We start from the raw sequence: 13,891 nt of genomic DNA, 5'->3' as shown, positions 1-13,891 counted from the left end.
GGTGCGATTCAACTATCGCTCTTGCTTGGATCGCACGTCGCCCTGAGCAACTCAAGCAATTTGTGGCTAATCGAGTCACGAAGATCCAGGCGCTAACATCTACGATGGAGTGGCGTCACGTAGGCACCAACGACAACCCAGCGGACATCATATCAAGGGGATTGATGCCGAACGAGCTTCAAAACGCAAGATTGTGGCGGAATGGTCCCGAGTTTCTACAAGCCGAAGAACCAACGTGGCCCACTGGGTACCAAGAACCCGAGAAAGTCCAAGAAACAGTCAGCGTGTGTGCCGAGCAACCAGCCGAAACATTCCCCATTTTTGAGAACATCAGCTCCTACCGCCGAATGGTTCGAGTTATGGTGTGGGTGCAGAGATTCATCAGCATTTTGAAGAAAGAGGTGGACGTCCCGAAAACATCCTTCATGAGCCTCAACGAGAAGACATCAGCCGTTCAACAGTTAGTGAAGCTAGTGCAAGGGGAGGCCTACCCTGACCTAGTTCGCCAGCTGCAGCAAGGGAAGATGATCGACACGAAGCATAAGCTGATCTCTCTCTCACCGTTCATCGACGACCAAGGCGTTCTGCGAGTAGGAGGACGACTACGCAACAAAACTTGCAACTTTGACATGAAGCATCAGTACATCCTGCCTCCGTACCACAAGTTTACGGAAGCAATCATCCGAGAGTATCATCGTGAAAACATGCATTCCGGAAACCAGCTAACACTGTCAATGATCCGGGAGAAATTCTGGATTGAACGCGTCAAATCTGCCGTCAAACGCTTCAGCTGCTTACGATGCTTCCGTCAAAAACCGAAACCACTGCAGCAGTACATGGGTGAGCTACCAACGGACCGAGTCGAGCTCGTCTATCCATTCTACAACACTGGAGTGGATTTCTGCGGACCGGTGTATTTGAAGCCAGCTATTCGTTCAACGACCCGTGTGAAGTCCTACATTTGTGTGTTTGTGTGCCAAGCAACCAAAGCGATTCATCTGGAGTTAGTTGGATCCCTGACTTCAGTTGCATTCATCGGAGCCCTGCAACGGTTTGTGTCTCGACGAGGAAAATGTGCCAAGCTAATATCCGACAATGCGACAAACTTCGTCGGAGCTAACAACGACCTTAAAGAACTCCACGAACTGTTCAACTCCCAACCGTTCCTCAGGAAGCTCCAGGACTTTACCGAAGAAAAGGCCATCCAGTGGATCTACATTCCACCACGTGCGCCATCATTTGGAGGATTGTGGGAAGCAGGAGTTCAATCGCTCAAGCACCATCTCTGTCGAACTCTTGGTGAAGCGATCCTGACCTTCGAGGAGATGACCACAGTTCTGACGAGAATCGAGGCAACATTGAACTCCAGACCGCTATGTGCTCTATCTGACGATCCTACGGACTACAATGCCCTGACACCTGGCCATTTTTTGATCTTCCGGCCACTGAACGCAGTGGCTGAACCCGACTTGACCAGCGCTAACATGCATTCTTTGTCCCGATGGGATAAAATCAAGCAATACGTTCAACATTTCTGGCGTAGGTGGAACGTCGACTACATCCACCAACTCCAGCAGCGTTCCAAATGGCATACCAAGGTTTCAGTGGAAATAGGACAACTGGTGATCGTACGTGAAGACAACGTTCCTCCTCAGCAGTGACTTCTAGGACGAATCAAAGAACTGTTCCCAGGCAAGGATGATATCGTGAGGGTCGTAACAGTACGCACAGCCCGAGGCGTATACAAGCGATCAGTATCACGACTCAGCTTGCTGCCAATCAAGGACAACGACATCGAAGCAAGCAACCACATTGGATGAGGATCCAATGAATGTGTGAAGTCCCGAGCGACCAATACAACGAAGTACCGAGTATGCAACGAATCGACGTGTGTAACTAGTGGGCGATCCCTGCCCAGCACTGGTGAGACCCCCCTCCTTCAACTGCCTCAGGGTCGGCGTACGCGCTTGACTATCGCGGCCAAGGAAACACTTAAACACTTCGATTGAACACAAACCCACTTTATTTCGCTTTCTACACAAACTAGGTACCTTTATTACTTCCCACTTTCTTACTGGCTAACTCCTACCTCACTTCTTCTTCTTCTATGCAGTAGGCGGGGCCCCTTCTTCTCGCTCCGCTACTTCACCTTCTCCTTCGTCCTTCCTTTCGGTGTCTTTCTTCTACGTTGTCGCCTTCCGTTGGGTTGGGCGGCCGTTCGATGTCCGAGTCGCGGGTCTAGTCGCGTCGCGTTAACTCCAGGACACGCTTCCAAAATGGCCGCGCCCCTATTATCTGGCGTCTAACTGGCCAACGGCGGTCTATCCGGTCGACGGAGTGGCGTTCTTGACGGTTGGGCCAAACTCCGGACCTTGGTTGGTTCACACAGCGTTAAGGCGTACTTTCGGCAGTTCTCCGGCCAGGTAAGCACTAGGCACAGGTAAGTACTAGCTGCACAGGCTATTTAAAACTATAGCCCAGGGGTCCTGGATGATATTCCTTAATTGCTTCTTCCACTTCGCACTTTCGCTCGAATTATATGACAAAGTCACTTTTACTTCCAGAATAGTTTCAAAACTTAGCTTTTGCTCGGTGAGCTCACGTCTTGCTTTCTCGAGATATGCAACGTAATTGCCTGGGTTAGCGATGGCGGTTCATTCTCCAAGCCTTCGACCGTGCTGTAATCCGCCCATCATATTTCGCCCCATCATGGCCCCCCTTTACACCACCCACAATGGCCGCCCAACATGTCCTTCTGCGACGTCTGGTGGTGAGTAGCGGAACTCATAGCTGCATACATCACAGTGGGTGTTGGGTAGTGTACAAGTTCAAACATTTAAGGACTTCCTTGGTACAAGATTACAACACAACGATAAACAAAATCACGATAATCTCACAAATCTTGGACACTTCAACACACCACTGGTTACACGTGCCGAGATTCAATGCTACGACGTGCCGACGACGAGAAGATGTTGATCCCGAGTGAGTAAACCCTTTCTTAGCGTGCATTGACAATGTAGGTAAATTTTCTGTGGTTAAATTAGACGAGTCCCGAGGAATAAAGACAAGTACAAACTAGACAAAGACAAACATAGAGATTTACCATTACTGCAACCTATAAATACTAGGGTAATAAGAGTTTTGAACTCCTCTTAAAATAGTACCACTCGACCCAATAAGTGTTACGCGATCATAGTTTCGATATAATAAAACAAAATTGTTGTACCGAGAATAAACCGGTGTTAAGTGTTCCGACTTGAGTGAAGACAAAAATCCCCCTTCAACTATCCGGGAAGCAGTGACCTATCGAAGAATACAGTCCACTTATCATCGTACCGAACAGCGTCCTCATTGGGACAAAGCCTGCTTCTCAGCTTAGTGTTCTATGAGCACTTCCACAGTTATTAACTGAGAGCTTCCTCTGCCAATGACCATTTTGCATGCGTATATCGTGTGGCAGGCACGAAGATACTCTATGCCCAAGGAAGTCAAGGAAATTTCCTTTACGAAAAGATCCTGGACCGACCGGGAATCGAACCCGTCACCCTCAGCATGGTCATGCTGAATACCCGTGCGTTTACCGCCTCGGCTATATGGGCCCGAATGTAATGTATCTAGAATCCTTATAACAATCCATTAAAACTTAATGGGCTTAACTACTTTGTTTTGCATTGAAAACATTCTAGACTACGATTTGAAAAGGGCTCAAGACAAATTTGCGTTTAGTGTTTTATATTAATGAAAACGCTTGTATTTTGATGAAATACATATGCGTTTTATTATTTTTTTTCTGCAACATATAGATAAACGTACCAAAAGTGGTGCTATTAGTAGCTACTTGTAGTAAAATAATTGAATAAAATTGATAATACGACAAAATAAATATTCTGAAACCAGTATTCGGCAGTTTTTCATTTAAATTAGCCAGAAAAAATATTAAACTAACGTTTACTTCAGTTTAATCTGAAATAAACCACTTGCATCAACTATAGGTACATGGTTCCTATTGTGATGGTAAAATTTAACATTGGTTGCAGTAATATATTTCGGATTATCTTTTGAATTTGTAAACTTTCTAGCTTCAATTTGATTTTAAGAAATTAGCACAAAGGAATGAAATTTTTGTGTACTAGGTATTGTTTCAAGTTCATCCTATATTTTTGCATATTGTTAATTTGATATAAAGCAGAAATTCAGATTTTCCTAGTGCTGCAAACATTTGTCAGACAAACCTACATTCCTCTTATCAACTATGTTAGTCAAATATCAGCAATCACCCTTAATAGCTTTTTCTAGATTTTCCAAAAAAAAATCCCAACTAAGCGTGACCTCACGTTTTGCCACCGTAACGCTTCCACAGCACACAAGACCAAAGTGCAAATGAAAATAAAAACGACAACAGGAAATTGGCTCCGCTTCTAAAACATTCCCACTTGTGTAATACCACACGTACCATGGCTCATCCCCTTCTCCCCGGGCGGAGCTCGGCCGGGAGTCGAAGCAGGAAATTGGCATCGAAGCTCGCAGCGCAAATTACAGCTGTTTCGCATTTTACGACCCTCCTCCGGTGACGTTCCAGGCGCTCTAGTTTTTCTCCTCCTGCTCCGAGGACGCCAGCTCCGACAAGAAATTGAAACTTTAGCCTATACATATACAGGGACGACCCTGCCTGGCTCTCATTCAACAATTTCATTAGACTTTCGCTTCCGTTGCTGCTGGTTCGCGCGTTCGGTTCCATTTCCTGCTTTTAACAATTACCCAACCCACACTCAATCCCAGTTGTTTGGGTCACACAGGGTTAAGGTTCAGGAGAGGGGGACAAAATGTTGATTGGAAAATGTTATGAATTTTGTTGATGACAGTACTACGATAAGTTGTGTACTCTTTACAAAAGACAAATCAAAAGAATAGAAGGCTCGAATGACAATCATCAAATAGTTAGAGAGGATAGAAGATAGACGATGAAACATCAAATATAATGGCGTGTTCTTAGGCACTGTGGATAAAAAAATAAAGGAAACTTGAAAAAAAATAAATTTGACCATACTTTAGTGTCTCCGTCCCACTGTTCACCGCCACAGTTAATGAAAAAATTGGTCCAGTCCATCGAGTCCGGCTCCGGTTAGGTTCAACGGGGTCAACGATAATTCCCAATGGCTTGGGGGCTTTTGTGGGGCTCCGTGGCGTAAAACATTGATGAATTTTTCGGATTCATTTTCTTTTTTCCTCCTCTTCTGTTGGCTTTCATTTCAGGACACCGAACTTTGCCTTTCGCTGTCGTTGGCTTTGCTATTTATGAAACTGGCTTCGATGTGCTGGCTGTGCTGCTGCTGTCACCATGCGTTGGTGCTGTTTCGATCCAGCACCAATCTGAACCCCAATCCGGAGCCCAGCATGGGACGAGCGTTGGCCCATTACAGGTAGGTTTCCACGGATCGGGGTGAGTCTAATAATTATCATCACTTTGCTTAGATACTCATTTATCCATAGGATTCATAGGATTCTACAGATTAATAGGAATAACGGATAAAAATTTAGTTAGACTAGACACTAATTATTATCAATGAGAAAATTAGCAATTAGTGTCCATTGCACGCTGTCCAAGAAACAATCCCAACTGCAGTCTAGACTCCTACTACACGGTCGGTTCGGGGGTACAATAGGAATAAGCTTATGGGATTTCGCCTAATTGGGGGTTTGAGCGAATATCTCAGGCGTATTACAAGATAACACCATACTTTCTTCGGCAAAGTTGTAGTACTAGAATAGATATACAACCCAATGCCAACTATCATCCAATTAGTTGGCAATTTGGCCGATAGAGGCGCTATGTAGAAGTGGTTGCTATGTACACTCGCCAGTAGGAGCACTCATAAGTTATCACATGCGATATCTTAAGATCTGCTTTATTTGGAACAATGCTGTCTTCAGCTGTTCAGTGGGTCTAAAACAATCTGGTGATTCAACAACTAGTTTGTGATTTCGCCGCTAGGTGGCGCTAGTCGTCAAGTATAGTTTCAAACTTCTCTATCTAGAGATCCATAGCAGATAGAAAAGTGCCGTCTTTGGCAAAGTTTTCAGGAAGTCAAGAGCTATCTGGTGGTTCAACAATTAGTTGGTGATTTCGCCGCTTGGTGGCGCTAGTTGCTTAGTAAAGCTTCAAACTCCGCTATCTCGAGATCCAGAGCAGATAGAAAAATGTCGTCTACGTAAAAGTTCTTCAAGAAGTCAAGAGCGATTTGGTGATTCAACATTTAGTTTGCGATTTGACCGCTAGGTGTCGCTAGTTGTCAAGTCGAATTTCAGATTTCTCTACTTCGGGATCCAGAGCAGATAGAAAAGTGTCGTCTTCGGCAAAGTTCTTCAGGAAGTCAATCTGGTGAATCAACAATTTGTTGGTGATTTCGCCGCTAGGTGGCGTTAGTTGTCAACTAAAATTTCAATCACCAGATTGTTTTTGACCTACTGAACAACTTTGCATTGTTCCAAATAAAGCAGATCTTGAGATATCGCATGTGATAACTTATGAGTGCCCCTACTGGCGAGTGTACATAGCAATCACTTCTACATAGCGCCTCTATCGGTCAAATTGCCAACTAATTGGATGATAATTGGAATTTTGTGGCAGATCTATTCTAGTACTACAACTTTGCCGAAGAAAGTATGGTGCTATCTTGTAATACGCCTGAGATATTCGCTCACACCCCCAATTAGGCGAAATCCCATAAGCTCTGTGATTCCCACAACACGGACTGCCGTGTAATAGGTGACCGTGTAGACGGAAGCCGTGTAGTAGGAGTCTAGACTGTAACGATTTTGGTTTCATGACGACTTTTGAAAACAAAATTATGCACTTGATGACCATCATAAATCAAAAAGTTTCTAGGAAATTTACCAGTTGAATTGAAATTCTCTTAAATTTAATTTTCTAAGAGAAGTAAAGACATTTGTACCGGAAGTCGGGAACCTAAATGTTGAACGCATCCTTACCCCTTTGAAGCCGCAATTTTTCCAAGCGTTATTGTAGAGTTTTTTCTAGATATTGTGGTGCTCAATAGCATAAAAAGGGTAGAATATGGTGCAGCATATTTTTTTCTGAATATCCTAAGTCATCCAAACTGTTCTTGAGTTTAGATCCCAAAGTCTACACGCGTAACGGTAACTTCTTTCATTATACAAAGCTACGATTTGTAATCTATCATGTCCAGTAAGTCTTCTGGAAGTTCAAAAGACAGTGTCAGAACATTTGGGATGTCTTAGGTCATCCAAACTGTTCTTGAGTTAAGATCCTAAAGCCTATCGGTGTAACGGTAACTTCTTTCATTGTACAAAGTAACGATTTGTAATCTAACATGTCCAGTAAGTCTTCTGAAACTTCGAAGACAGTATCAGATAAATCGGGATGTTATAGGTCATCTAAACTGTTCTTGAGTTTAGATCCTAAAGTCTATGGGTGTAACGGTAACTTCTTTCATTGTACAAAGTAACGATTTGTAATCTAACATGTCCAGTAAGTCTTCTGGAAGTTCAAAAGACAGTATCAGGTCAATCGGGATATTATAGGTCATCCAAATTGTTCTTCAGTTTAGGTCCTAAAGTCTATGGGTGTAACGGTAATTTCTTACATGATAAAAAAAACCCAAATTAATCCACCTAGTGGTGATAGTGCCTTTCTCGTCGAACATGTTCTCGCAATCTTTCCGGCAACGTAAGTCAAAGTGTTTCTAAATCCGAATATTTTATAGAAAAGCAAGCATTTTATCAGACATCTTTGAATTGACTTAAAACTTATTGATTACACATAGGCCGACATTATGTTCAACGTATAAGCAGGGCTGAAAAATATCAGACTTCTCAGTTGACTGCTTGAGCACTTTGTTGAGCACCTTCACTAACACTGGAGGCTGATCAATATCAAGATGATACTAACAAGCTAAGCTATAACTCTTTACACAATCACAGATCACTATTTTTTTTCTGAACATTTGGGCTGTATCTTATTGACCGTTGAAAACAAGAGCGATAGATAGTGAGTATAGTGCGACGTCTGTTTGTATGTGGGTTTAATTTGTAAGATTTTGTTCTCTTACACATATTTATCGCTTGCATTGGTCTTATTTACTTTCCTGGTTCCGGCGAAGCACCAAACGCTGGTTGTGCAACCCTACCGGTAGTCTGTAATGTGGTGTGAGCCTATTTCGGCACCAACATTTCAAAAGGGCGTAACTGCATTTGGAAGTAATACCTTCTTTCAAAGCTGTAGGTCGTACTGCCTCCCTTACACTCAAACCACCGTGGTTGTCGGAAAGAGGAGAGTTTTTCCCATCTGGTACTTGTTGTGAAAAACATGGAAATCATAACACATGATCCGCAGCTTTAAAAGAAGGTGATGATTCCAAAAGCAGTTACGCCCTTTTGAAATGTTGGTGTCGATTTTCTAGTTAACCGTTCCTCGGGTTATTCAAAAAGCCGTGATGTAATATGTTGCATGGTACATTTGGTTACTTTCGATGCGGTACCGGAACAGGTTCCGGAGCACACCGGGTCTCCCAAATATAGTCTGAGACTATTTCATTGCTAACGTTCATTAGGTTACCCAAATAACACGATTTGATTTATCTCATGCATGGGTGAATATAGATCACTTTTACATTTGACCAGTGGGACACCCAGAACTGGTTTCGGGACACTACCGGTTGCCTAAAATATGGTCTGAGGCTATGTTCTCACGAATCGATCATCGTGTATTCAAAAAAACTGCTATTTGATGTACTGTCAAACACTTATTTGTGAATTTCGCCAGTTCCGGCGAGACACTCGAAAGTGGTTCCGGTACACCACCGGTAGTCTTAAAGTGGCCTGAGACTTTTCTTGCTGACCGTTCTGCGCGTCATCTAAAAAGCCGGTATTTATTGCGCGGTGTGCATGCGTTTGGTTCCGTTCTACACTTGACCACTTCCGGCGGAGCACCTGGAACCGGTTTCGGCACAGTATTGGTTTTCTAAAGTGTGGTCTATGATTGTTTCTCTTGTTAACCGTTCATCAGGTTATCAAAACAGCTATTTATGGGGTTGGTTCTCCTTTACATTTGACCATTTCCGATGGGGCACCCTTAATCGGAGAGGAATACTACCGGTTGTTCCAAATATGGCCGGAAACTTTTTTTTTTGCCAAATCAAGATACCTAAAAATCCGCGATTTGATTTCTCGCATGGGTTTGGTTCACTTTTTTGTTTGGCCATTTCCGGCGGGACACCCGGAACCGGTTCCGGATCACTACCGGTTCAGATACATATGGTCTGAGAATATTTTCCTGCTGACTGTTCATCAGGATATCAAAAAAGCCACTATTCGATATGCCGCATGTATGGGTTTGGTTAACTTTGAAACTTGGCCACCTCTGGCGGGACATCTGGAACCGGTTTCGGAACACTACTGGTTCCGATATGTTCTGAGAATGCTTTCCTGCATACTATTCATCAGGTTATCGAAAAAGCCGCGATTTGATATGTCACATGCATGGTTTTAGTTCAATTTTATATTTGGCCACTTCCGGCGGGACACCCGGAACCGGTTCCGGAACACTACCGGTTCAAATATGGTCTGAGAATATTTTCCTGCTTACCTTTCATCAGGATGTCAAAAAAGCCACAATTTGATATGTCGCATGCATGGGTTTTTTTAACTTTTATACTTGGCCACCTCCAGCGGGGCATCTTAAACCGGTTCCGGAATACTATCGGTTCCGATATGGTCTGAGAATGTATTCCTTCTTACTGTTCATCAGGGTATCGAAAAAGCTGCGGTTTGATATGCCACATGCATGGGTTTAGTGCACTTTTATGTTTGGCCACTTCCGCCGGGACACCCGGAACCGGCTCCGGGACACTACCGTTTCAGATATGGTCTGAGGCCATTTTTACGTTCATCAAGTTATCGAAAATGCCGTAGTTTGATGTGTCGCATGGATGGGTTTGTAGCGTTTTCATATCTGGCCCCTTCCTGAGGTACCGGTCCGGAACACCTAAATGGCCATAACTCCGGAACGGCTGGACCGATCCGAACCATTTTCAATAGGAAACAATGGGCCACATTCCGCGTCGAATGAATCATCGGTCATTAAAATCGGTTGAGGTTTAGTTCAAAAAAGTGATGTGACCTTTTTTGTACACAGACATACATACACACATACACATACATACACACATACAGACATTTGCTCAATTCGTCGAACTGAGCTGATTGGTATATGTGATTCGACCCTCCGAGCTTTCTATCAAAAAGTCGTTTTTGGAGTGAACATATAGCCTTTCCAGTACACTTAGTGTACGAGAAAGGCAAAACCATTTATAATCTTTCATGTCCGGTAAATCTTCTGAATGTTCAACGGACATCATCAGATCGGCTGAGGTCATCCAAACTATTATGATGGTAAAAATCTAGCATCTACAGCAATTGAAGTTTCTGTTTAGGCCTGTTTTAACCAAGTAAATCAGTAAGTAGAATATTCACATTTTTCCTTTACAGAGGAATCAATCGGGTCTCCTGTTAGCCCAGTGGTTAAGGCTATGAATCACCAATCCGGAGGCGGCGTTTCGGTCGGGAAAATTTTCTCGACTCCCAGGGCATAGTGTATCATTGTACTTGTCACACAATGTACAAATTCATGCAATGGCAGGCAAAGAAAGCCCTTCAATGAATAACTGTGGGAGTGCTCAAAGAACACTAAGCTGAAGTGAGGCAGGCCAAGTCCCAATGCGAACGTCGAGCCATAAAGCAGAAGAAGAAGACGAAGAAGAAGAAGAATAAGAAGAAGGACTCAATTTGCAACAACTTTGCCAAAGACAGTAATCTGTTTTATTGAATGGGTGAATTTATACAGCCGTTCCTATTTTGGGTGCATACTGTATATATGACTCCTACGGTTCCAAAGGGTTAAGCTATCTCATCCTCATTTTGAATTTTGAAATTACATAATATGTACAAATATGTCAGATTTTCATTTTAAGTTTAATGGGAGTTTGAGAAGGGTTTCGGAGGGGTTCCCAGGGATTCCATTGAGCTTCGAAGGGGGGCTTCTGATGTGTTTAAGAGGTGATTCTAGGCTTTTCAGATAACTTCTGGAGCGTTCCAAAGGCACGCCCCTGAAATCCCATAAAATTCCCTGAGACTCCTAGAACATCTCTGGAGCGCCCCTGAAACCCCCCGGAACCCCCTAAAGCGCCCCAGGAACCCTTCTGAATGCCTCAAAAGCTCAGCTTATTGGACGTAGTGGCTTATTTTCCCCAACAGGGGAGGAAAAACCCCTACTGAATGCACTTGAAATAATTTGGAACGTCCTTGATCCTTCTGAAACGTCCTGAGGTGTCCTGAAACACTTGTGCAACGCTCTGAAACTCCCTGTAACACCCCTGAAATCCCTTGAAAACCCCATGAAACGCTCCTGGAATCCACATAAGCTTTCATGGAACGTCCCTGAGATCCTCTGGAACATCTCTAAAACCCCTTGATATCCCTTGAACTCCCTCTAACACCACTGAAATGCCTTGGAAGGCTTCTGAAACTAACTGGAACGCTCCTGAAGCCACTGGAACGCTCTTGAAACCCTTCTAAAATCACTGGAACGCCCCTTGAACTCCGTGTAACGTTTCTAAAACTCCCTGGAATACCCCTGAAACCCCTTTAAAATATCTGGAACACCCCCGCAATAACGTCCCTAAAAGCCATGAAAGTCTCTTGGAACGCCTTTGAAACCCCTTGGAACACACCCGAACACCTACAGCGCTCCTGAAGCCCCTTGAAACATTTCTGTAAAGCCTCAGAAGCCCCTTGAAACATTTCTGTAAAGCCTCAGAATCCCCCTGAAATCCCCTGAAATGCCCCTGAATCACTCCTAACGCCCCTGATACCTTATGCAATCCCATGAAACCCTCTCGAACGCTCCTGAAACCCCTTGAAAACCTCTGGAACGCATTTGAAATCACTTCAAATCCCCTGGTACGCTCTCGAAACCCTTAGAAATACTCCTGGAGCACCCAATTAATTCTCTGAAACCCCCTGGGACACCACTGAAACTCATTGGAATCCCCTAAGATCATCTGGAATACCCATGGATCTGGAACGCCCCTGAAAATAAAAAAAAATCTGCAGTCATGCTAACAGTTTAGGTAACGCCAGTGTTCAACAATGAAAGTGTGTAGAAAAAAAAGTTTGTTCAATAAGCTCCTGATAAGAAGATAACTTTAAACAATGCAAAAGTGTTGAGGACTCCCAGTTCCAGCAACTATGGTGTGACCAGTGCAGTCATGGTAAAATTAGATTTGGTTATCAGGATTCCCAAATCTTAGCGCCTATAGTATAGAGGGGTAATCTCTCACAGGAATGACTTCAAATAACTGAATTTTCACGGCTTGTTTTTCCTCCAGTTATTGCGGGAGGGGCATTCCTTTTGTGAGTTCAGCAATGATACTTCTAAAGACTCTTCCAAAAATGTTTATGGAATTTATTCCTTCCCCTGTACTGCTCAATAATTTTCTCCGTGATTACCTCCATTGATATTATCCAAAATTCCTCCAGGGATTCTTACAAGATTTATAAAAATTCTTCCGGAATTTTATAAAAAAAGAAGATAATCGCAGGATTTCCTAGAACGATTCAAGCAAGATTCGATCAGAAGTTCTTCCTGGGATCCCTTTAACGATTATTTAGGAAATTCTTTCAAGGATTGCTTCGGAAGTTTGTGCATGTATTTTGTGTATCATGTGTATCTTCAAATATTTCTGTAAGAATTTCCCATCAAAATTCTTCTTAAAATTTCTCAAAAATTCTTAAAATTTCTCCAAGGTCTCTCAAGGAGTTGCTCTAAAAATTTCTCCAATAGATGCTCCAGTTGCAAAGAGATTCAGTGATTATTCCAGAGATTCATTCAATAATTTCACCGGAGGTTACCTTTGGAAATGCAGATTTTATCCAGCAATCTTGGAAGGAAAAATTCCTGAAATAATTCAACAATTATTTCTCCTGAGTTTCCTTAGGTATAGTTCCATATATTCAGAGATTCCCTCTGGCATCTATTTCAAATTTTCACTAGAAAGTCCCTCCAGAGGATTCTCCAGAAGTTTCTGCAGGGATTGCTTAGGGTTCATTCAGGTATTCTTTCATATTGTTTTTTTTTTTCGGTGATGCCTCAGTAATTTCTCAAAACATTCGAAATTCTTCCAGAATTTACTATTCCTTGGGATTTGTCAATAAGATTACCATTTTTCTATAAATACTTGCAAAGAGTTCTCATGTTCTTCCAAGATTCTTTAAAAAAATCATTATTTTTTTTAGAAATACATTCAAAAGTACTCTAATTTTTTTTCTGTGATTTTTATTGTATCTGCAGGCTTTTCTTTGAAGATTTTTTTGTTATTATACTTGAATAAATAGTATGAGAATATCTTCTATGAATTCCTCCAAAGATATCTCCAGGAGTTCTTCTGTTAGTTCCTACAGAAATTTCTCCTGATCCCTCAGAAATTTAACGATGGATTTATACAAGAATTCCATCAGTACGTTTGTCTGCAATTTCTGCATGAATGTTGGCAGACCCTTTCAATAGAAACTTCTCTACGAATATCTGCAAGACTTATCTTAAAAATATCCTAACCATTTTTGCTTGAAATAACTTTTGAAAAAAATCCCAGCGGGAAGTTTTGCAGAACTTCCTAGAGAAATACCTGGAGGAATTCCCCGGAAAAGCCTTGGGCGGAATTCCTAGAAAAGTTTATTAAGCAACATTTAAGAAAATTCTTGAAGAAATACAATCCTGTAATGAAATTCCTCAATGAGTCTGTGGAAGATTTTCTAAAGAAATCCATGGAGAAATTTCAGAAGAAATTTGAAA

At 42.5% G+C, this 13,891-nt stretch overlaps 1 protein-coding gene across 2 annotated transcripts in view; it reads left to right on the top strand.

The window, feature by feature from the left end:
• The window catches only part of LOC109419150 (latrophilin-like protein LAT-2), a 444,748-nt gene that overhangs the window by 306,065 nt on the left and 124,792 nt on the right, over positions 1 to 13,891 (top strand). For both annotated transcript variants that reach the window (XM_062857118.1, XM_062857117.1), the window contains one exon: positions 5,257 to 5,423. In XM_062857118.1, coding sequence (XP_062713102.1) covers positions 5,257 to 5,423 — 167 coding nt within the window. The remainder of the gene's footprint in view (positions 1 to 5,256; positions 5,424 to 13,891) is intronic.

This window comes from Aedes albopictus, chromosome 3 (assembly GCF_035046485.1).
Source record: "Aedes albopictus strain Foshan chromosome 3, AalbF5, whole genome shotgun sequence".
In the NCBI taxonomy this organism is placed as follows: Eukaryota; Metazoa; Arthropoda; class Insecta; order Diptera; family Culicidae; genus Aedes; species Aedes albopictus.
The sequence above is the reverse complement of the archived record's forward strand: the minus strand, read 5'-3'. Positions and strand labels throughout refer to the sequence as shown.